This window comes from Lepidochelys kempii, chromosome 6 (genome assembly GCF_965140265.1).
Source record: "Lepidochelys kempii isolate rLepKem1 chromosome 6, rLepKem1.hap2, whole genome shotgun sequence".
Taxonomy (NCBI): domain Eukaryota; kingdom Metazoa; phylum Chordata; order Testudines; family Cheloniidae; genus Lepidochelys; species Lepidochelys kempii.
Genome location: NC_133261.1, coordinates 73,379,796 through 73,404,004, shown reverse-complemented (window position 1 = coordinate 73,404,004; position 24,209 = coordinate 73,379,796). Strand labels below are relative to the sequence as shown.

General features: G+C 43.8%; 1 protein-coding gene and 1 long non-coding RNA gene across 2 annotated transcripts in view; one reads left to right on the top strand and one right to left on the bottom strand.

The window, feature by feature from the left end:
* Positions 1–8,674, top strand: part of RAD51 (RAD51 recombinase) — a 17,865-nt gene extending 9,191 nt beyond the window's left edge. The window contains exons 7-10 of the mRNA XM_073348767.1: positions 4,702–4,815; positions 6,371–6,500; positions 6,790–6,911; positions 7,245–8,674. Of these exons, the coding sequence (XP_073204868.1) occupies positions 4,702–4,815; positions 6,371–6,500; positions 6,790–6,911; positions 7,245–7,368 (490 nt within the window). The 3' untranslated portion in view covers positions 7,369–8,674. The remainder of the gene's footprint in view (positions 1–4,701; positions 4,816–6,370; positions 6,501–6,789; positions 6,912–7,244) is intronic.
* On the bottom strand, positions 4,321–24,209 carry LOC140913074 (uncharacterized). The gene is made up of 5 exons (XR_012159463.1): positions 23,294–24,209; positions 14,722–14,859; positions 14,322–14,370; positions 13,283–13,394; positions 4,321–4,483 (listed from the first exon to the last, which is right to left on the bottom strand). It is a non-coding gene; the product is annotated as an uncharacterized lncRNA (long non-coding RNA).

Sequence of the window (24,209 nt, the reverse complement as noted above, 5' to 3'; positions counted from 1 at the left end):
TGACACTAATTTACTTTTTAGTAGCTGTTCCTTGTAAACCCATTTCTGCCTAAAGTACTGTACATGCAAAAGATTTCATTTTAAGCTTAGCCTACAAATATTACTGTAGAAACAATAGAGGATCCCATGTGTAAACCTCTTCACGATACCTATTAGAACTAGGTTCTTGTCAGAAAAGGTAGGCCAACGTTCACCATCTCTGAAAAGCTGTGAAATCTATTGTCCCTTCTTCAAAACTGCAGCCAGGTCACTGTTGACCTCCATTTGAAGATTCTAAAATGCTTTACAAACTTGGATATATGCCACAGCTCTGATTATCTGTTTGGGGAGGCACCAAAAATCTTGTCCCTGCAAGGATCCTTATCAGTGTATAAAGCCTGAGTTGCTGGTTCCACTGATTAGAAACAGCCAAGTAGTTCTACTTCTGTGGAGCTTTAGAGCTCTGCAGGACTAAAGCACTGTGTCTGTGGCACCTAACTACATGTGACTGTTTAAATGAAACATTAAGGGGTACATCTGAACTTCACTTAGTCTGGGTTCAAGTATATTGTTTGATATCATTCCCACTGGACTGCTGCAACTTTAACAGAGTAAAGACATGTCAGAGGTTAGGACAGTAAGTGAAGATATCATATGCAACTGAAATGGCAGAAGAATTTTAGGGAAGCAGAATGTAACTCCCCGGTTTGGAATTTGGCCGTAAATCTGAGGCTAACACTTCTAGTACTGTAATAATTAGCAGATCTAGTTAACTCATCCACTTTGTGAGTGACTAGAATCACAGCACTAGACCAGAGGGATCAGCAGCATTAATTAACCAAAACACCCTGCCAGCTGGACTTCCCAATAAAATGAACATTGTGTTTCTGGCCTGCAGCCTGTTGCATCATGCAGAAAGGCTGGTTTGATTTGGATACACAGGTTAAGATGTTCTGCAGAGATCTAACAGTAAAAGTATTCAGCTGGCTTCCTGCTTTCCTCTGGCTAACCTGCTTCGGGTTTGTGGTTTGTCAGAATGCTGTCTGCTTTTGGAAAAAACCTGCCATGCACCAATTTCCTGTCTTAAAAAAAAGCCCTTTACTTGTTTCCTTCTGGAGTAACTAGTACACACACAGGCAAGGTTTATCAATCTGTAAGTGATTGTTCCCTCTCAAACTGCCCAAGGGTGTTTCCTTCTAGAGGCCTTGGCTGTCATTACAGAGACTTCCTCAGCACTATGCCCTTCTCATTCCTCAGCATATTTCTTCTGTTATGCCTGACTGATCTAATTGCCTTCTATGACGAGATAACTGGCTCTGTGGATGAGGGAAAAGCAGTGGATGTGTTGTTCCTTGACTTTAGCAAAGCTTTTGATACGGTGTCCCACAGTATTCTTGCCAGCAAGTTAAAGTAGTATGGGCTAGATGAATGGACTATAAGGTGAATAGGAAGCTGGCTAGATCGTTGGGCTCAACAGGTAGTGATCAATGGCTCCATATCTAGTTGGCAGCCGGTATCAAGCGGAGTGCCCCAGGGGTCGGTCCTCGGGCCGGTTTTGTTCAATATCTTCATTAATGATCTGAAGGATGGCATGGATTGCACTCTTAGCAACTTTGCAGATGACACTAAACTGGGAGGAGTGGTAGGTACGCTGGAGGGTAGGGATAGGATACACAGGGACCTAGACAAATTAGAGGATTGGGCCAAAAGAAATCTGATGAGGTTCAACAAGGACAAGTGCAGAGTCCTGTGCTTAAGAGGGAAGAATCCCATGCACCGCTACAGACTAGGGACCGAACGGGTCTTACTGAAAGGTGAACTGTCAAGTTGGAGGGAGGTTACCAGTGGAGTTCCTCAAGGATCAGTTTTGGGACCAATCTTATTTAATCTTTTTATTACTGACCTGGGCACAAAAAGTGGGAGTGTGCTAATAAAGTTTGCAGATGATACAAAGCTGGGAGGTATTGCTAATTTAGAGAAGGACAGGGATACCCTACAGGAGGATCTGGATGACCTTGTAAACTGGAGTAATAGGAATAGGATGAAATTTAATAGTGAGAAGTGTAAGGTCATGCATTTAGGGATTAATAACAAGAATTTTAGTTATAAGCTAGGGACGCATCAACTAGAAGTAACGGAGGAGGAAAAGGACCTTGGAGTATTGGTTGATCATAGGATGACTATGAGCTGCCAATGTGATATGGCTGTGAAAAAAGCTAATGTCGTCTTGGGATGCATCAGGAGAGGTATTTCCAGTAGGGATAAGGAGGTTTTAGTACCGTTATATAAGGCACTGGTGAGACCTCACCTGGAATACTGTGTGCAGTTCTGGTCTCCCATGTTTAAGAAGGATGAATTCAAACTGGAACAGGTACAGAGAAGGGCTACTAGGATGATCCGAGGAATGGAAAACTTGTCTTATGAAAGGAGACTCAGGGAGCTTGGCTTGTTTAGCCTAACTAAAAGAAGGTTGAGGGGAGATATGATTGCTCTCTATAAATATATCAGAGGGATAAATACCAGAGAGGGAGAGGAATTATTTAAACTCAGTACCAATGTGGACACAAGAACAAATGGATATAAACTGGCCACTAGGAAATTTAGATTAGAAATTAGACGAAGGTTTCTAACCATCAGAGGAGTGAAGTTTTGGAATAGCCTTCCGAGGGAAGTAGTGGGGGCAAAAGATCTATCTTGCTTTAAGATTAAACTCGATAAGTTTATGGAGGAGATGGTATGATGGGATAACATGGTTTTGGTAATTAAATATTCATGGTAAATAGGCCCAATGGCCTGTGATGGGTTTTTAGATGGGGTAAGATCCAAGTTACCCGGGAAAGAATTTTCTGTAGTATCTGGCTGATGAATCTTGCCCATATGCTCAGGGTTTAGCTGATCGCCATATTTGGGGTCGGGAAGGAATTTTCCTCCAGGTCAGATTGGAAGGCCCTGGAGGTTTTTCGCCTTCCTCTGTAGCATGGGGCACGGGTCACTTGCTGGAGGATTCTCTGCTCCTTGAGGTCTTCAAACTACAATTTGAGGACTTCAATAGCACAGATATAGGTGTGAGGTCTTTTTTAGGAGTGGTGGGTGGGGTTCTGTGGCCTGCGTTGTGCAGGAGGTCAGACTAGATGATCATGATGGTCCCTTCTGACCTAAATATCTATGAATCTATGAATGGCTAGGCAGCAATTCTGCAGAAAAGGACCTAGGGGTTACAATGGACAAGAAGCTGGATATGAGTCAACAGTGTGCCCTTGTTGCCAAGAAGGCTAATGGCATTTTGGGCTGTATAAGTAGGAGCACTGCCAGCAGATTGAGGGACGTGATCATTCCCCTCTATTCGACATTGGTGAGGCCTCATCGGGAGTACTGTGTCCAGTTTTGGGCCCCACACCACAAGAAGGATGTGGAAAAATTGGAAAGCGTCCAGCGGAGGGCAACAAAAATGATTAGGGGACTGGAACACGTGACTTATGAGGAGAAACTGCGGGAACTGGGATTGTTTAGTCTGCAGAAGAGAAGAATGAGGGGGAATTTGATAGCTGCTTTCAACTACCTGAAAGGGGGTTCCAAAGAGGATGGACCTAGACTGTCCTCAGTGGTAGGAGATGACAGAACAAGGAGTAATGGTCTCAAGTTGCAGTGGGGGAGGTTTAGGTTGGATATTGGGGAAAAACTTCCACTAGGAGGGTGGTAAAGCACTGGAATGCATTACCTGGGGAGATGGTGGAATCTCCTTCCTTTGAGGTTTTTAAGGTCAGGCTTGACAAAGCCCTGGCTGGGATGATTTAGTTGGGGATTGGTCCTGCTTTGAGCAGGGGGTTGGACTAGATGGCCTCCTGAGGTCCCTTCCAATCCTGATATTCTATGATCCTGGTGGGGGTGGTCTGTGCCAAGACCCCATATGAGCTGTGTTATGGGGAAAGCCACAGCTGCTTCACTTGCTTTGGATGACTTCATAGTATGTCTGTAGTAAAATCACACAGCACAGCTACCATTCTATATGCAACATACACTCAGTGTCTGTAGGCCTTTCATGACTATATTTGGTAAACCAAATATGCTGACGGGCAACAAACTGGTACAACTACCAGCTTGTTGGCCAACACTCTTGTCTTTGTGGAAGGAAGTATCTTAACCAGCTGTTCTCCTCTAAATTTTAAGGGACCTCTGGGTCATTATCAATGTGCCCAATGGCAAGAAATCAGTCATAAAGGTGGCTCCAACCTTTAGTAATGGAGCAGTGACAGAAGAATTGCATATAGAGGATAGTTTATTACTCTTTACATAGATATCTCTTTAATTTATAATCAAATAAAATTCAAATTAGTTCATGAATTGTTTTTCAGTCTCATAATGTTTTATTGGAGTACCACACTGCCTTTAGCGTATTCCATGGCAGGATGGTAGTTTGTGTGTTTTCATTCTCTTGTTCTCAAGTTTGTTTTGCAGAGGTGTCCTGGTTGGTGGTGGGTGGCTGCTGTTTCTAGGCAGTAAGATCCTGTGAGTTCAATGGGGAGATCACTTTTATTTTCAAGTTAATTGCTCTTTTTATCACCAGTTTTTATTTACCTATAAAAATCTCAATCTCTCTCTCTCTCTCCCCCTTACCTAGTTTTGGGTCAGTTTAAGCTAGCCTTGAGGTACACCTGCTAGTTAACTGCTGTAGGCAAAGTTGCAGAATCTCCCAAGTTGTTCCCGTCTGATTTGTTTCTCTAGGTATGGCTTATCTGGCAGTGATGTCCTTGATAATGTGGCATATGCTCGAGCATATAACACAGACCATCAGACCCAGCTCCTGTATCAGGCATCTGCTATGATGGCTGAATCAAGGTAACAAAACTGACTAACTGAAATAACTTGTGCACTCTTAAATGATGATACTGCAAAGTTACCCAAAATGAAGGACAAGTGTGTAGCTTGCATAATTGCTAAACAGATACTAAAAATAATTAATTTTTAATCAAATACTTTTAAACATATCTACACTCTACAATACCTGTCATAGAATCATAGAAGGTTAGGGTTGGAAGGGACCTCAGGAGGTCATCTAGTCCAACCCCCTGCTTGAAGCAGGACCAATCCCCAATTTTTGCCCCAGATCCCTAAATGGCCCCCTCAAGGATTGAACTCACAACCCTGGGTTTAGCAGGCCAATGCTCAAACCACTGAGCTATCCCTCCCCCCAGAATCATGAGACCAGTCTTGATTCTTTTCAGAAGAGACAGTGGGTCATCCCACTAAAAGAGGGATCCAGCCAATGAGCCTCATGTGAAACTGCAAATATTTGTAAATAAGAGATGTTCCATAACTGCTGGTGAAATTCTGGGTGATTCTGACTCATGCTGTGGTAGGTTGGAGAGTAGTGTATTACAAAGAATAGGTGCTAGCAATAGATGCAGTTCTAACTATCAGTTCACGTTAATTTTTAGGAGAGGGGAAATTGAATTCAAATGTTGTTGAGTGTTAAAGAACTGTGATATAATCAGAGGGCTGTGATGGATTTTAGTTTAGAATTAAAATTAGTAGTTGAACTGGAGAGAAGAATAAACTGATGATGTAGGTATTTAAAACTGTTCATTAAAGGCTTGACCTTCCAAGGTGCTGATCACTCTGAGCTGATGAATCAAAGCATTAAAGCACATGCTTAAAAGCTTTGATACATGTGAGTAGCTCCACTGAAGTTGATGGGCTACTTACATTCTTGAATGGTTAGCTGAAACAGATCAGAGTGCTGAGCACCCTGTAGGATTAAGCCCTACTGTTGTGGAGACTCCATCCTGCTCCAGAATCTTCGAGCTTTGACTGTAGTGCTAGTTGTCATAGTTCCTAAACTACTGCAGCCTCCTCATGCACCACAGCAAAGGACTGCGGGGGACATGCTAGGTGCACAGTGCTACGGGTATTGATGTTCAGTAAGCAGTGGGTTGGTGAGTTCAGCCCCATTTGAAAATGTATTTGGGTTGGTACCAGCTGTGTTCTCCTCCCTAGAAAACCTGACCGTTCTTGAGGAAACCCCACCTTAGAGTGTGCACTAAGCCACATCAACCCTGAGGAGCAATGGCCAGTGCCAGTCCTCTCTCATACTCTTGAAACAGCTGAGGAGAGGGGTAGGAGAGAAGAGTTTAGCACCATCTTAATTATGGGGAAATGGGTATGGCCTTTAGATCACTACACATTGTATAACTATTGTATTAGGGAGGTATCTCTTTAAAAATATAGCTCCTGATAGTTGGAAGGACAATTATGTTGATTTATGATTTTGTTTCAGTAATGCCCATAATGTGCTGGACATTGTACAAAGACAAATGAAGGCATGGCTCCTGCCCTGAAATGCTTATGAGAGCTAGACAGGCACTGAAAGTAATACATATGCCATGTTCTCTAGGTATGCATTGCTGATAGTGGACAGCGCCACAGCCCTATATAGGACTGATTACTCTGGCAGGGGTGAGCTGTCAGCCAGGCAGATGCATTTGGCCAGATTTTTGCGTATGCTACTTCGACTTGCAGATGAGGTAAACTGTCACTGGACTGTCTCCTTCATTCCCCGTATTATTTCATTCTCTGAGTAACCACTTTCTGCAATGTTTCCTCTTACTGGAGTTTACTTCATACACAGGATTTTCCGTATATTCCTACATCTCCCAATATCAGTCTGGGGGAGGAGAGTTGATTGGACCTCACTAGCTCTAGAATGGGAAAGTAGTGCCTACAGAGGAGATCTGGTTACCAGGGAGTTTGGCTTTTACTAGCTCTATCTGTGAAAAAGAAATGGAACTTGATTTTGTGCCTCTTTCCTAATAGTTTGGTGTGGCAGTTGTGATCACTAACCAGGTGGTAGCACAGGTAGATGGAGCTGCCATGTTTGCTGCAGATCCCAAAAAGCCTATTGGAGGGAACATCATAGCACATGCCTCAACCACAAGGTAAGACCACATTCCTAAATTCCATTCATGTTGTTCTTCAAAGTCTTCATGAAGCCATAATTAACTAGACACATAAATGTTTCTGATTTTTTTTCTGTTTCTGTCAGTCAATAGCTTTTCTGATCTTTTTCAAAAACCTAAGGGCATCTTTGATCACTGAAAGGTGACTTTTATTTCCAATTAATGTGGTGAAATTAAAACAGTGTGGTACAGCAATCATAAAAACCTTGGTGGTCCTCAGTGCATTGTAGCTTTATGCTACCAGAAATGTAATGTTGACTTACTGAAAGCCAACAGTATTTGAATAAATTGCTTTGTTTTTCTCTTTGTCAGGCTCTATCTGAGAAAAGGCCGAGGTGAAACCAGAATATGCAAAATTTATGACTCTCCTTGCCTTCCTGAGGCTGAAGCTATGTTTGCTATTAATGTTGATGGAGTGGGAGATGCTAAAGACTGAGGAGTCCATTCCATTTCACTTGTAACAGCATGAGGCTGTTGACCAAAGGAGGCTGCTTTCTCTATAGGGCCAACTTTTACTGATACTCTCCTACTGCAGCCACTGGAAAGGCTGCTTGAAGAATCTATCTCATTTGTGTGACTACACAGATATGTTTGGGACACATCAGGAGCAGCTAGTCCTGGTTGGAGGAGTTTTTCTCTTGGGGATATAGCTGCATGTTAATCTAACATGGTTTCTTTAGGGGAATTATGGCCCTGTCAGGTGTTCTGACAACTGTTGCTACAGTTGGATGCTGCCAATGGAGGTAGCACAGTAGTAGTGTTACTGCACTTGGCAACAATTTGTAATTTTTTTTGTGAATTCTGTGCAAGGTTATTGGGTTTGTCAAATGGGAGGAGTGATAACTTAAACATTTTCCCAGTTATTTGAATGATTAATTGAGAAATAAAACAGACTAGTATTACAAGATACAGGTACAAGAATAACTGCTGCATCATGTAGCTCCAATGAAGACCACAACATACTAATTCCATTCTTTTGGCTGTTGAAAACATCCTCTGTTTTTGAATTTGCTTTTGTGTGGATTTCTTTTGTATCTCAATAGCACTGAATGAGCATCTGTTTTTAATAAAGGAGTCATGAAATATTGGTTATATTAGTGGTTTCTGGGATTTAGACAGCCACCAGTTCAGACTACTGCGTTTTGTGCTGACCCAATGAGTAGAAAGTACATTAGTCTGCCCTGGTGCCGCTGATTCCCAGAACCTGTATTACTAACTACAACTTTTCTTTGTCGGTTCCTTTGCACAACCACAGCGATAAAAAAGGGTAGGGTCTCCATGTCTGCTTGAAACAGCTAAGCAAACTGTGACTCTGTGCTAGATAAGTAGCTTGTAGAGCCCTTTTGGGAGTGCTTTTGAGATTAGATCTTAGCCATGTAAATAATCCTTTTACACAAGGGGTAATTGTGATTTAGGATTGATTGATTAAAGTTAGTCATAACAGTAATGGTTGGCAGTGAAAATGGTTTCTCCTTGTTTCATTCTTTGTCCATACCTGGCTTCATAATTGTTTCTGGGGAATAGAAGGGAGGAAAACATATAATTGAGTCTCACTGTGACTATTAAACTAAACTGTGTACTGTCTTTATCAAATACTTCCCTTCCCTAACATTAAGATGTTTTTATTCTCTCTCTTTGTATTGATGGCAGAAAACTGTCCCCCTTCCTTTTCCTTCATATAGAGGGGGCCATATCAACTGATGTACTGATTACATTCAAAACAAGCGCACAATTATTCACTAGGACTGGCTTCAATGGAATAATGTAAGAACCAGCACCTATACTGAAAAAAGAAAAGGAGTACTTGTGGCACCTTTAGAGACTAACAAATGTATTTGAGCATAAGCTTTGGTGAGCTACAACTCACTTCATCGGATGCATTCAGTGGAAAATACAGTGGGGAGTCTTATATACATAGAGAACATGAAAAAATGGGTGTTGTTATACACATTGTAAGGAGAGTGATCACTTAAGGTGAGTTATTACCAGCAGGAGAGCGGGGGGGAAATCTTTTTGTAGTGATGATCAAGGTGGGCCATTTCCAGCAGTTGACAAGAACGTCTGAGGAACAGGGGGGGGGGGGGTGGAGGAGGGGGGAATAAACAAGGGGAAATAGTTTTACTTTGTGTAATGACATCCATTCCCAGTCTCTATTCAAGCCTAAGTTAATTGTATCCAGTTCACAAATTAATTCCAATTCAGCAGTCTCTCATTCTGTTGTGTGGTTGCTGGTGAGTATTTGCTTCAGGTTGGGGGGCTGTCTGTAAGCAAGGACTGGCCTGTCTCCCAAGATCTGTGAGAGTGACCAGCAACCACACACCAGAACCACTAACCCAGAAACCTATCCTTACAACAAAGCACGTTGCCAACTGTGCCCACATATCTATTCAGGGGACACCATCATAGGGCCTAATCACATCAGCCACACTATCAGAAGCTCGTTCACCTGCACATCCACCAATGTGATATATGCCATCATGTGCCAGCAATGCCCCTCTGCCATGTACATTGGTCAAACTGGACAGTCTCTACGTAAAAGAATAAATGGACACAAATCAGATGTCAAGAATTAACACATTCAAAAACCAGTCGGAGAACACTTCAATCTCTCTGGTCACTCAATTACAGACCCTAAAAGTGGCAATACTTCAAGAAAAAAACTTCAAAAACAGACTCCAAAGAGAGACTGCTGAATTGGAATTAATTTGCAAACTGGATACAATTAACTTAGGCTTGAATAGAGATTGGGCGTGGGTCATTACACAAAGGTAAAACTATTTCCCCATGTTTATCCTCCCCTCCCCCGCAATGTTCCTCAGATGTTCCTGTTAACTGCTGGAAATGGCCCACTTTGATTATCACTACAAAAGTCCTGTCCTTCCACCCCCCCCCCCCAACCCCTCATAATAGCTCAGGTAATAGCTCCCCTTAAGTGATCACTCTAGTAACACCCATTGTTTCATGTTCTCTGTGTATATAAATCTCCCCACTGTATTTTCCACTGAATACATCCGATGAAGTGAGCTGTAGCTCACGAAAGCTTATGCTCAAATAAGTGGGTTAGTCTCTGAGGTGCCACAAGTACTACTTTTCTTTTAGCAGTAATACTGAAACTACTCTACGTTTGGTGCCTTTCAGTGACAAAGAGGCTCAGCACTTCAGCAAACACACACTATAGGTGGGGATGGTAGCTCCTCTTATTAGGCTGACATTTCCCATTATAAGACTCCATTTTCAGTTTATCATTTTGCCAGATTTTTCCAGACTGCGTGTCATCTTTCAGCTGAATTGTTTTTGTAAAATTTCAGCCAACACAGTTTGGATATTTTCAAAAATGAGGCTAGAGGAAAATACTGTGCTCTGCCCTTTTCTTTGAGAGAGTCTAGCACCCAGATCCTTTAAGCAGGGCCTTGAAAGGTGGCAGGGAGCTAGCCTTTGGGTCAAGGATGTGCTTTTTGGTGGTTAAGGAGACTGGAACTGAGACAGCACAGACTACCTTAATTCAGCCATTTCTTAGCTTTTGAGTGTTTGACTTTGCAACTTTAATGTTCTGTTAACATAGTTTTTTGTATACAATATATAAAGTTGCAGTCACATCTAGTATAAAACACACCTATTGTTAAATAGCACACATAATACTACACCATAATTTAGAAAATCACAAACATTATTCAGTTTGTAATTGCACACAGAATGTAATTAGCTGAAGAGAAATTTACCCAGTAAACTCGGATTAGTATTTCTACATGAGTTCTGTTTTAAGTTTGATATGAACCCAACCCTCCAATAGCAGACTGCCCCTTCATATCATGCTGGATAAGCAGCTCAATTCTAACTCAGAGAAATGTCACCTACTGAATCGCCAACACACTAGTTAGGTTCTTATATCACACATCACTCTGGTATCAGTGGCTTCTAGTAAGGCATTAAGCAACATGACTAACATCTGTCATGTATTTATCCTCTAATCCTTCCCAGGGGGAGAAGCAGGTGCAGTGGACTGTCTTGTTTTAGTAGGGTTATGCTGTGTGTATGCTATAAATTTGTCAGAGAAGGCAATGAGCCTTGCAGTTGGAACAGAAGATGGTCAGGTTTGTGATGATCCTTAGTTCCTGGTGGCATTCATTCCACAATCTCAGACCAGCCCCCAGGAAAGTTCTGTCTCCTGCATAGATGCACATTTTTACAACAGATTTTCATTGCAGGTGTCCTACGAAGTAGCAGCTAGATTTGACAGCTTAGTTTCTGAGATTTAATCTGAGAGCAGTTTGAGTTTAAAGGCCTCTCTTGTCTATGAAGACTTTTTTGGTGCATAGTAATGCCAGCTCATCTTTTTCTAGCAGATAACTACTCCTGAATTTGCAGAGAACAAGGTTAGCTTTATTCAGCCTTCAGCAGCACTGAAATGTGAAAGTTCCATTTCCACTCTCATCCTATTATGTATTGTGTTGCTTCTGCTGTGCTTTGACAGCATCTGATAATTTAGTTATAGTCTCTATTTGGATCTCCCTGTATGTTAGCTCCATAAAATTAAACTGATGCTACTAATCCATTTTTTCCCCTCTATTTCTATCTCTAATATTTGGTCTTTTGCACAACTGCAATTACTCCTGAAGTTCTTACCTGTATTGGTATCAAATTGCCCTCCATAAAAACTCTGGTTTCCACACTAAGAGCTGTCTAGATGTAGTTGCAAGACTTCGAGCTAAGCAATTAGGGGGGAACAGAGGTAAAATTTTCAAAAGCACCTAAGTTACTTAAAGCCTAAACCTATTGAAAGTCCGTGGGATTTAGGCTCCTAAAGTACTTAGGAAATTTTGCCTAATGTAACTTTTGTTTTATCCATAGAGCTGGCCAGCTAGGCATTTCCCCATGAAGGCTGATAGTGCTCATCACACAGCAGTGATTTGTATGTTGAAGTAATAATCCTCTTTGAAACATGTTAAATACTTAAAAATAAGCCTGTCATCAACATATCCCTTGATCTCAGGGGAGCACAGCTAATACTGCTTTTCCTGTAAACACTCTTCCTAGTGTCCCCTTATAGCACTTTCCTTGACACTTCCACAAAAAAAAAAAAGGTGTCCTTGAGAGCACTGGGATGTGATTAGTCAACAGGGTGGTTATAAATTCAGAGAGCTGCTCTTTTTACACAGACCACACTGTTCAAGACCATTTTGCTAAGTACCTAAATTGGAGTCTAGACATGACTAATTTGAAAGGATTATTGTTGAACTGAAAGTTTCACAGTGCATGACAATCTGTGTTCTTAGAAGTATTGGTAGGGGAAACCAGGGGGCTGAAGTATTTGGATTAATTAAAAGCTATACATGCCCAGAGTGTGATATTTTGCTTTTTCTTTTCCCCCCTGAGGGCCATTGACTGCGGTATGGTAGACTGTAATATATCCTGCTGCCTGGACCAACCCCATAGTGGTTTCAGCACTGGTTAGTTACCAGTCACGAAAGTCCAGCTGCCAGTCCTCTGGGGAATGACACATCTGCTCTGCATCTCCAGGAAAACTGGCAACACTATTGGCTACATAATTTGCATTTTGTACACAAATTGAAAAGTGGCATGATTCAAATGTGAAATGCAGAAACCATGGGGCCTGAGGAATTGAACTAGGCTCACAGTTGGAAGAATAGCACATAGTGTCATGCTGTTGAGAAATATTTCAGTGTTCTCTCATAAGAAAACAGTTACAGCTCATAACTTGCTGCATCTTACTTTGTGGGCAGATAGCTGGCTGAGTTTATTCCATTGTGTGTGGTCAGTAAAGTTTTCCTAACTAGCCAGCTTCAGAAGCATATGCTAAATTTTTCCAGATGTAGACATGCTGGTGCAAGCGTAAAGAAAGCACTACTCAATGGCTCCAGTTATCCCTCTTTGTTAGCTTTGCAAATATACAAACCCACTGTGGGACAACAGAACTTGCCTCTGGAGGGGATCTTTGTTAAAGGTCAGAATTCAGAAGGAAAACAGAAGCATTTCTGCACATGGTTTGTGTTATCTCAGCAATTCTCAAACTGGGTCAGGACCCCAAAGTAGGTCACAACCCCATTTTAATGGGGTTGTCAAGACTGGCTTAGACTCACTGGGCCCCAGGGCCAAAGCCAAAGGGTTTCAGCTTGGGGCATCGGGGTGCAGGTTACTGGCTTCCTGCCTGGGGCTGAAGCCCTTTGGCTTTGGGCCCCTTTACCCCGGGTGGTGGGGCTCGGGCAGGCTCAGGTCCCCCCTCCTGAGGTCACGTAGTAATGTTTGTTGTCAGAAGGGGGTTGCAGTGCAATGAAGTTTGAGAACCCCTGTGTTATCTCATTTCAACGTTGCTCATGCCTAGGTTTCCTCACCAGAATCTGCAGTTGAAGCATCAGTCTCATCCACAAGGGATAACTCTGGATGCTTGCTTGTCTTCTCATTCAAGTGCAGTTTGTGTCGTCGAGTTTAATATCCACTATTAACCTTTAAAAAAAAAAAAAAAAAAAAAGCTGTCTCCTTTGAGTACTACAGGGTCTATAATATAATGGTCATTGCTACCAGTGGTAAAACACTGGCTGTTGGTGCTAGTGGAGAGATTGTATGGCTGATAGTTACAGGAAGGGGATACAATTGTAGCTACCAACAGGACCATGCGTTATCTGTTCTGTTCCCCCCTCGCAATCGGCTTCAGTATTTCCATTAGCTTTAGTCTCTAGAATCTCTTTTATTTAGTTGAATAGGGGAAGATAGTTTAATTATTACAGTGAACTTTGGGCTTTGAAGCCCCATGGATTGCCACCAATCTTTTCCTTGTTTTCAGTAACAACTATTGGCATTCAATCACCTAAGAGAAAGTTTTCAGAGTAGCAGCCGTGTTAGTCTGTATCCGCAAAAAGAAAAGGAGGACTTGTGGCACCTTAGAGACTAACCAATTTATCTGAGCATAAGCTTTCGTGAGCTACAGCTCGCTTCATCGGATGCATTCAGTGGAATCCACTGAATGCATCCGCTCTGAATGCATCCGATGAAGTGAGCTGTAGCTCACGAAAGCTTATGCTCAAATAAATTGGTTAGACTCTAAGGTGCCACAAGTCCTCCTTTTCTTTTTTCTAAGAGAAAGTGTGTCCTATTGAGATAAGCAGGATGTTGATTATCTAAATTCCCCCCACAGTGATAACTGGCTACATTATTCTTCATTCCCTGCCCTAAACTGTTCTATAAGTTTGTCCTCTACCGTTCAACTGATTCCATGTTTCTTCCTTGAGACTGCATGCACCGGTAGGTAAGGGCTATATAGAGACCCCCTTCATCTATCTCTCACATATCATTTGAAGCTTAGTTGATTAATCTGTGGAGACCACCGAGCTCCTTGAATGAAAGATACTAACTGAAATACAAAGTAATTATTACCTGATAGCTCTACAGCTGAGTAATTCTTCCTTATAGTTTTTTGTAGCATCTGCAATTTTTGAGAGGGAAGAAAACAAATGTAACTGACATAACACTGAGGCTGAAGTTAAATTGATGGCCCCACTGTAGAGCAAAAGTAAACACAAAAATATCTTCAGCTAAAAGGGATGCAGAGCTGGGGGCACCCTGGTTAAAATATCATGTATAGTACATTGCAGAAAGTTATTTTCTCTAGGTTTATGATAGCTATTCTCAATAATCATCTATGCCTTGGATTACACTACTCTTTTTATGTTACTATTGAAAAGATGATCCTTCTGGAGACTGTACCTCTACACACATCATCCTGAGCATTCATTTAGCTCACAGACCGGCTAGTGCTGACGTTCTAAGGGTTTACCTCTTTCCCAGTGTTTTCCAGTGCCCAGAGAAGTTCTTATTTGGCTAGTGAGGTAGTGTCTAAGGTTTCTGGTGTAGCAACAGATCTCATCCCACCAGAACTGCAGCCTGGCCTGGAATGGCATGACACACTGCCTGTCTGAAAACAAAGGAAACATTTTCAGCATTAGCACGTTGCATGTGAATACAACTCACTGCTTGGTAGGCAGGCAGCTGTTTGTTAGTGGTGTCATCCTCAGTTCCCATTTACTTCAGAAGAAGTTGCTGCTGCTCAGGAACTTAGGCCCCAGATATCAAATTTTTTTTTTAAGGTACCTAAAATTCCAGGCCCCTTTTGAATAGTTAAGCCTGTCCTCATACTTTCCCCCTGTAAGTGTTTTGGAGCAGCTGTTCTAGTTTTTGTTGGGTGCTATTTAGCTGTTTTACAAGGCTGTGTACATCTAGGGTGCTATGTGAAGACATTTATACGTTTATATTTTATACAATGAGAGGTGGATGAGCGTGTTTAATATTTCATAGTGTTCTTTCTCTGCCCCCCTGCCCCCATTCTGAGTGTTGGAGTGCCACTCTCTGAACTGGGCAGCAGTTTGCTGGGGAAGGAAAGAATGCATTAGTGTTACAAAGCTCCATCAGTCCTGGAAGATTTGATGAATTAGGCTATGATGACACAGTGCACTGTACAATGCCACGGCCGTGCCGCTGTGGCCACACCGTTGTAATGTGCGCTGCATGGCCGTTCTCTATCACCAGGAGAGAGCTCTCCTGGTGACAAAATAAAACCACCCCCAATGAGGGTTGGTAGCTTCATCGCCAGGAGCGCGGCTCCTGCCGACAAAGCGCTATCCTCACCAGCACTTTTCATTGCTAAACTTTTTGTCGTTCAGCGACAAAAGTGCCAGTGTAGACATAGCCTTAGACAGTTAGTTAGTGGTGAGAAACAGCCTGTCTATCACAGGTTCCAATCCATCCCAGTTTGGCAGTGACCAAAATTCCTGTGTTAACAGGAGTCCATCGCAACATGTCCCAGATTCTCCCATAAGTAGTTACTAATGTTTAGGGCTCTCTTTTTTCTACATTTAATGTAATCCTTAAAAAAACTGAGTGAATTTAGTACTCTTGAAAGTCAGCAGACTGCTGGCCCTGGAGACAAAATCCTTTAGTTGTCCAAGGAACAGACCTAGCATGGATGTGGGGGATGAACTTGGAGGAGGTAAGGTTGTTCTACCTATGTGCTCTATTACCTCTTTGTGGAGACTGGTATTGGTTTTACCAATCTGATATGCTCACTTGTCCACTAGGAACGGGATTGAGACAACCAAATCACATCAGAGTACAAGCCCACACCAGCCTTCAGCCAGTAGCAGCATTTAGCTACTACCACTCTGAAAGCCCCATGGCCGCAACTGTTGGTATGTATCTGCTTTATTCGTCCTGTACTCTGAGAAACTTTGCTGTGTTCCCAGCAGAGCTATTTATCCATTGTGACTGCATTAGTCCACCTCTTTTAAAACAAATATCCATCTTAAACAAAAACTCCCACCACAGCAGCTCTTTTCTAATATTTGTCAAATCCTGAAGGTTTCAAGCAGGAAGTGGAACAACAATCATTTGATTCCTCACGTACTGTACTGCCCCCACAGCTTGCTTCACGCTGGTGGACGGGGGAGTGAGGGTGGGGTTACTGTGGAGGGAAGAGTGAGCCAGGGGCCCTGTAGAGGGCTCAGGGGAGAGCCAGTCTGAAGAGTGGCCACAGGGGAAGTGATGGGGGAGGGGAGTTTGGGGGTGCCTGTGAGAGACTGCCCCAACAGGAGCAGAGCTGGGCTTGGGGACTTACTTAGAAGGAGCACACTGGGGATTTTTAAGGTGAAAGCTAGACGTACACTGGACCTTTGAAGGGGAAGACCTTAGCAGAGCAGGGAGTAGCAGCAGACCACGTTCTGTACAGCTGGTTTGTATTTACAGTGACAGGATAAAAGCCTGAGTGCTGAATTGCTACCATTAGCAGTGTGGGTACGTGAACTAGGGTGAATGTATGTCTGGTTGTGGCTGGGACAGTCCCTTTTTTTAAGCCCTGTCCCAGCTGACCCCACTCTCCCCCACCCCCCCCAAAAGGAGGCATTTGTCCAGTTTGCTCCTGCTGACTTGATCAGTTAGCAAGAGCAAACTGGACAAATGCCCACTTTTGTCAGAAGAGTCAGGTGCGGTGCAGGAAGGGTTGAGCGGAGATGCCAGCCCCCCGCAGGTGGGGAGGCAGGGCTAGGGGGAGGCAACATTCCAGCATGTGGGGGCCCTGCACATGATTCCAGCCATGGGCATAAGCCTCCTGAGGGGGGCCCTGCAGGTTCCAGCGACTGGCAACAGCATCGGGGGAGAAGGGCCCCTCCGGATGTCCCGTTTTCTCATTGGGTAAAATGGTCACCCTAATGAACTGATCTATCAGGCTACTGATTGATTGCTGAGATCATGGGAGCTCCTGCTCTCTGAGAGCGCTGTGCAGCTGGAAGGTAGGAGCGGGGAGTTTGTGCTCCCTTCCAGTGCTAACGTACCAAACCACTCTTGTAAAAGAAGCTGCCCTCTGAACAAAGCAGGCTTCTCGCATCTTGTTTCACTTCTAAACCCTGGGCCAGATTTCCCCTCCTGCCCCCTGACTCCTCCAGTTTCTGCACTCTCCCTCCCATGGACAGAAAAGAATGAGTTAAGAGAGCCGGTCACAAGGTGGAAGCTGGCTGGAAGAGAGAAGGAAAGCAGTCACGCAAGGAAAACAGAGCTCGCTTAAAAGGGGCAGGGTTCTCACGCATTGCCGTGTAACCCTGTCATCTATCTTGTTGCAGTCCAGCCCTCCTGTCAGCATTAATCCACAGCGACAGTGGATTAATCCTCCCCTCCACACACTTCCCTCCCCCCACACCCCCAGTGTGAGACAGTTGGGGGCGGGGGCTCTGTCCTTTAGCCAAGCAGCCTGCACTCCCCTGGCTCACACTTGCACAGAAACAACAGCGAGTTATACACAGCAGTGATTAGTTTTTGATTACGCATGCCAGAAGGAACTTTTTCATTTCAGTCCCTTCTTTTCACTGGCAGGACATGCTGACAACTCCCTCTCTCTGCCAAACACCCTCCCCCCGACCCCCCACTTCTCCTCAGATTTAATTAGGGGAAGAAAAGCCCATCGGGCTGTGGGTAACATCCCTGGATGCACCAGTGAGGTCGTCTTACTCTAGCAGGTATAGGAGACACTGTCTAGAGTCAGGAGGATGAATTTCTTCCTGTGAAACACCACTGCCTCCCAATGCTGGCTGAAGTTCACAGGTCAGAGTGCGAGGCTGGAGCATTCTGAGCTCTGCGGATGAAACACAGGTCCTTTCAAGCCTGGGCCGTGAGCTGCGTCTGGAGGTTGTGTTTAAACATAGTTCCAGCTACACTGGGTTACAGAAGGGCTTGCTGAAAAGGAGTACTTGTGGCACCTTAGAGACTAACAAATGTATTTGAGCATAAGCTTTCGTGAGCTACAGCTCACTTCATCGGATGTATTCAGTGGAAAATACAGTGGGGAGATTTATATACACAGAGAACATGAAACAATGGGTGTTACCATACACACTAACCAGAGTGATCACTTAAGGTGAGCTATTACCAACAGGGGAGCGGGGTGTGTGTGTGTGTGTGTGTGTGTGTGTGTGTGTGTGACCTTTTGTAGTGATAATCAAGGTGGGCCATTTCCAGCAATTGACAAGAACATCTGAGGAACAGTGGGGGGTGGGGGAGGGGAATAAACATGGGGAAATAGTTTTACTTTGTGTAATGGCCCATCCACTCCCAGTCTTTATTCAAGCCTAAGTTACTTGTATCCAGTTTGCAAATTAATTCCAATTCAGCTCCATAGAGGGGACTTAATCACGAGTAGGGACCTACCAAATTCATGCTGTGAAAAATGCATCATAGACCGTGAAATCTGGTCTCCACTGTGAAATCTGCAGGGAAGGGGCAGGACTAGGAGCCCCCCAGCTAGGGCTCCTACCATGTGCTGGGCTCCAGCTGCTAGTCCTGGCAGGGTTCGGGAGGGATGGGATTTCCTCTTCTCCTGCAGGGGCTGCTCTCTGGGAACCTCCCTTGGCTGCAAGAAACTCTGCGACTATTCCCTGGAGTGCCACCCCATCACACTTCTACCCTCCTCAGCTCCGGGCCCAGCACTCGGGGGGTTAAAGAGGCCTTGGGCTGGCTGTGGGGGCGGGGAGGAGAACCACAGGACCCTGGGCAATCACTCACCTGTAAGGCTGGCCCTGCCCCTGCCCAAAAAGTGATCCTCCCCCATACCATGGACCCTTCTCATCTGCACTGCCTGCTGCTCCCTGGCTGCTCAGCTCTGAAGGCAGCGCCTCCATCAGCAGCAGTGCAGATGTAGGGGTGGCAATACTGCATCCCACCCCCCCACAGCCCTCTTTTGGGTGGGGTCCCCTATAGTTATAACACTGTGAAATTTAAGATGTAAATATCTGAAACCATGAAATTGACTATTTTTAAAAGCCTATGGCCATGAAATTGACCAAAATGGACCATGAATTTGGTAGGGCCCTAATCATGATGCCCTAACTCCTTTGAAACTCTGGACTGCCAAAATCTATAGATGATTATGGGGGCACAGTTACAGTCTGTCCATAGTGCCAACTTTTAACAGGGCTAGAAACCATTCCTGCAGACTAATAGGCTACAGGGCTTTAAACTGAGTTTAAACATGGTTTCCAAGCACAGGGCATGAGTCTCCCGTCACACAGCCTTGTGTAAATCAGGTGTCATGCCCATCAAGTCAAAGAAGTTAAATCTGTGCAAAAAAGAATGTGACAGGAGACCCAGGCTTTCATTTCCTACCCTTTTTTAATCAGAGGGTCAAAGAATTCAGTCTCCCCACCTCACTCTTGACACATCTCTGAGAGCTTGGCTTACAGTGCTGCTTATCAATCAAGCGAACCCCAGAGGGAATGAGCACAAAAGAAAACTTGAGAAGGGTAAGTCCTCTAACTAAACCTAAGGACTCCCCAGCACTGACATGGATTTTATGACCGATTTGGGCTGGCACAATTCATAACTAGCTGAGCACTGTACCTAAAGCAATAGCAACCAGCATCTCCCCTCAGCCACAGGAGTAATACCAGGAAACAAGAGGGAAAAGGAGTCACCTGAGATGTAAAACATTGTCAGTTTGGGTTACAAAAGGGATAGAGCGAAGATTTGGCAATCAAGTTTAAGTACCAGCTTGCTGTAATGAAAGTAGAGTAGCCGCTACCACATTTTATTGCTCACCTACTATATTTGCGTTTCCTTGCATTATACCTGAATTCAATTTAGGCTAGGGTGACCAGATAGCAAATGCGAAAAATCAGGACACTTTTTTTTTCGGGGGTAAGAGGGCATAGTTGTTTATATAAGACAAAGTCCCTAATATCGGGATGGGCCCAATAAAATCGGGATGTCTGGTATCGCTAAATTAGGCAGAAGGACCTTTTCTTGCTTTTCTGGGGAGGAGGGAATGTGAGGGGGGGAGAACAGCGCCTTGTTTTTTTCATGGATATGTCAGGCCAAAGCAGCCTGATTCCAGAGCAGAGAACATGACTGGAATCTCTCTTTGATTAATTAGTGACAGCAACTTTGCATGAAGCCAAGCTGGCTAGAAATGCATGAACGGCTTCCTGAAGTCTAAGTATTCAGCCTGAATAATCTAAGCCATATTTAGTCTCCTAGTGGGATGGAGGGGCTGGAGTGATCTTCCTTCAAACTGTAGCACACAATATAACAAGTATTTTATCCTTGATTGGCTTGTCCCACAGGAGCAGGAAAAAATATTTAGGGATCTCCAAGGGGCTATAAGTAGAAGTAATAGGCTGCAATTAAGAAAAGGTAAATTTAGGCTGAATAGCCGGAAAGTTTCCTGACAGTGAGATGATTCATCTAGGGCAGGAAGTTGGGGCAGCCCGATTGCTTTGGACATTGAAAATGGGACTAGCAAGAACACCAGAAAATGCACTGTAAGAACAAACCTGCTCTGGTGAGGGAAAGACTAGGATGCATCAGCTCTTTACCATCTCTTATACTCAGCTGTTTTCTCGTTTTATTTTCACTGTCCTGCTCAGAGAAATACCTTAACACCACACTCACCGAAGGCCCAGCTACGAACAGTTAGTACTTTCCCTTTTTCCCCCTCTGTTATTTTATGCTTTCTAATCATCCTCATGCATGCTGGCCTCTCTTTATAGGCTAGCTGAGTTTCTGAAGCCCAGAAAATCCCTATAAATCCATCTCTGTAGATTACTGCACTCAGGAGCAGCTTCCAATTCACCCTTTCCTTCCATTTTTCAAACGGTGTATCATATAACAGAAGTAAATCCTCCATGTTCCCATCCCAGCCTACCCCACTCCTTCCCGTCCTGTTATCCAGACCTTAAGTAAACTTATTTGGACTGCTTGTGGCTATCAATCTGAACAGATCAGACTTTCACCTGATTTTCAGTGCTTTCTGTGTTTGTCTGGATCAGAAACAGAACAGCAGCCTTTTGTGCTTTCCTGGTGCCTTTGGTTTTGGGGCTTTTTATACAAATACAACTTTTAAGAGCTTCAAGATCTGGGATCAAGTTTTGGGTGAAGGTTTAGGTTGACTGTTGGACCAGAACTGGTTCACATACCTATTTTAAACAGAACCAAGTAGCAGAAAAACTCTAAAAGCAGTAGTTTTCTGCAAACATCTGCTCAACATGCAGCAGCAGACAAAAAAGCTAACAGAATGTTAGGAACCATTAGGACATGGATAGATAATAAGACCGAAAATATCATAATACCACTGTATAAATCCCTGGCATGCCCACAGTGTCAATGCTGCCTGCAGTTCTGGTCACCCTATCTCAGAAAGAGATACTAGAATTGGAACAGGTGCAGAGAAGGGCAACAAAATGATGAGAGGTATGGAACAGCTTCCGTATGAGGAGAGATTTTTAAAAAAATGGACCGTTCAGCTGAAAAAATACATGACTAACCAGGGATATAACATAGGTCTATAGAACCATGACTGGTGCGGAGAAAGTGAATAGGAAGTGTTATTTACCCCTTCTCATAACACAAGAGCTGGGGGGTCACCAAATTAAATTAATAGGCAACTAGTTTAAAACAAACAAAAGGAAGTACTACTTCACACAACGCACAATCAGCCAGAGGAACGCATTGCCAGAGACTGTTATGAAGGCCAAAAGTATAACTGGGTTCAGAAACAGTAAGGTAAGTTCCTGGATGGTCAGGGATGCAAACCCATGCTCTGGGTGTCCCTAAACCTCTGACTGGCAGAAGGTGGGAATGGGCGACGGGATGGATCACTCAATAATTGCTCTGTTCTGTACATTCCCTCTAAATCACCTGGCATTGGTCGCCTTTGGTCTGACCCAGTATAGCCACTCTTATGCTCTTATGTAACTGCATGTGAGATATAGGCAGATAAGGACTTGTTCTCTGAACCACTTTGAGAGTCACCTGTGGCACTCACAAAGATGTCACCATTCTCTTCAACAGCCCTTTTAGTACAGATTTGACTTTACAGTCAGTAAGAAAATGACAAGCCTAAAAGGTACACCAATAGTTCAGATATTCCCTACTGCAGGTTTCACCATTCTTTGTTCCCACTAGAGTCGAGGGAGTCAAGCCAGTAGAGAATTTGACACACGTGTTTCCAACATGAGCGCACTGTATTTCTCTGGTGGTATATAAACAAGCCTGGGTGCGTGACCATGGATGTGTGTTTAAATGTATGTCTGCTGGCATATGAATGTGATACCAACAATAAAAATAGTTATCATAAATCCATTATTCAGTGCCCTCTCTCCAAAGCACATCAAGAGCACTGCAATAGTTAACAGAATACCCAGGACGCCCACCAAAGACACAAAATCCCAACAGCTCAAACACCACACAATAATAAATACTAAAAATAATAATCAACAATGCCTAGGGCCATATTGTGAAAAGCTGTTACTGACACTTTCATGGGACTAACGGCTCACCCACGGGCACTGAGATTTCACAGTCTGGCCCAAAAGAGATGGCATTATTATAAACATGCAGGTTTACACCAGCAGCCATGTGTATGAACACAAGAGATCAGGCAGATTGCATTCTGCTGGAACTCCATGGACCTCCGGGGGGTTACATTAGGAATGGATTTGGCCCCAGGAGTTTAAATAAATGAGAGAGACAAAAAGGGTTTAGGAAAAAGGGAGGAGAATATGGCTAAAAAAATATGAGACTCCAGAGGACCTGGAACTCAAGAAGCAATTGCAGGGACGAGATATCCTGTTAGAAAGTACCTGGCGAGGAAAGAGTCCTCACTGAAACCATCACCCCCTGGCATATAGTAGATGGGGATGCCCACCTCAGTCGCCACCTCTGCGTAAGTTGTTGGCAAAAAGGTCAAGAAAATCCCCCAATCTCTACCTGAGCCTTCTGTGTTCCTAGCTTGTTAAATGTCAGCTGCCGTTTGGGTCACCGGTGGAGCAGAAAATCTTTCCAGAAGAGAGTCAAAAGAATCACGGAATACTAACCATCCAGTGACACAGTTCAGTTATGATCCTGGCTGTATGACAGAGAACTGTATGTCTGTAACAGGAAGGGGGAAAAGAGAGACCTGCAGGAAGAGAATAAAAAAAAAAAGAGAGTGAGAACAAAACACACAACTGCACTCACAGTTTTACTCCTACAGCAAGGGCCTGGAGCTCCAGCATTCGCCTATAGTGACTTCTACTGAGAGTCACAGAGCCTAGCAATGGCAAAGCCCTATTAGATCTTCTAGTTCGCCCCTTCCAGTCCAGGAGCGTTCCCCGTTGTATATTTGTTAGCATTTTAATCAGCCTGGTGTTAAATCCATCAATTAAGAGGGCTTCCCCTATTTCCCTTGGGAGATTCTTCCTTATCTGCAAGGTGTTTGGACATTACTGTGTTAGAGAACCACAGGCCACTACATTTCAAATGTCTTCGTATGCAGCCCATTTAAAGTAATCATAAAGCCATCTTGCTCACTCAATTGATGTGGGGGAAAATGTGCACAACTGGCATCTGAGTTGCAGGAAGATAGACCTGAGTGTAAGTCTGCCTAAGTTCAGAGAGATCTGCCCAGCAGCCTGGAGCAGAGAGATGGATGTGAGTGGAATCCAGCATTCTGGTTTGCAGAGGGCAGGAAAGCACACGTTCTCCTAGGTATTCCTACTCCTTTGAAGCACAGAGAGCATAGAGCATTCTGGATGCAGTAATGCGAAGGGGGAAAGGGGCGGAGAGACCATAGAGACCACATCAGTGGGGGCAGAGGGGAGGTACCATGGACATGGCTGACCCCTGTTCCTTTGGGCATGGGGAGATCCGTGTGGAGAGGCTAATTATGGTTCTGATCTATGGATCTGTGCAACATGAAATGCAAAGTATGACCAACAGAACGTGGAATAAATGCATCACGTTAATATTAGG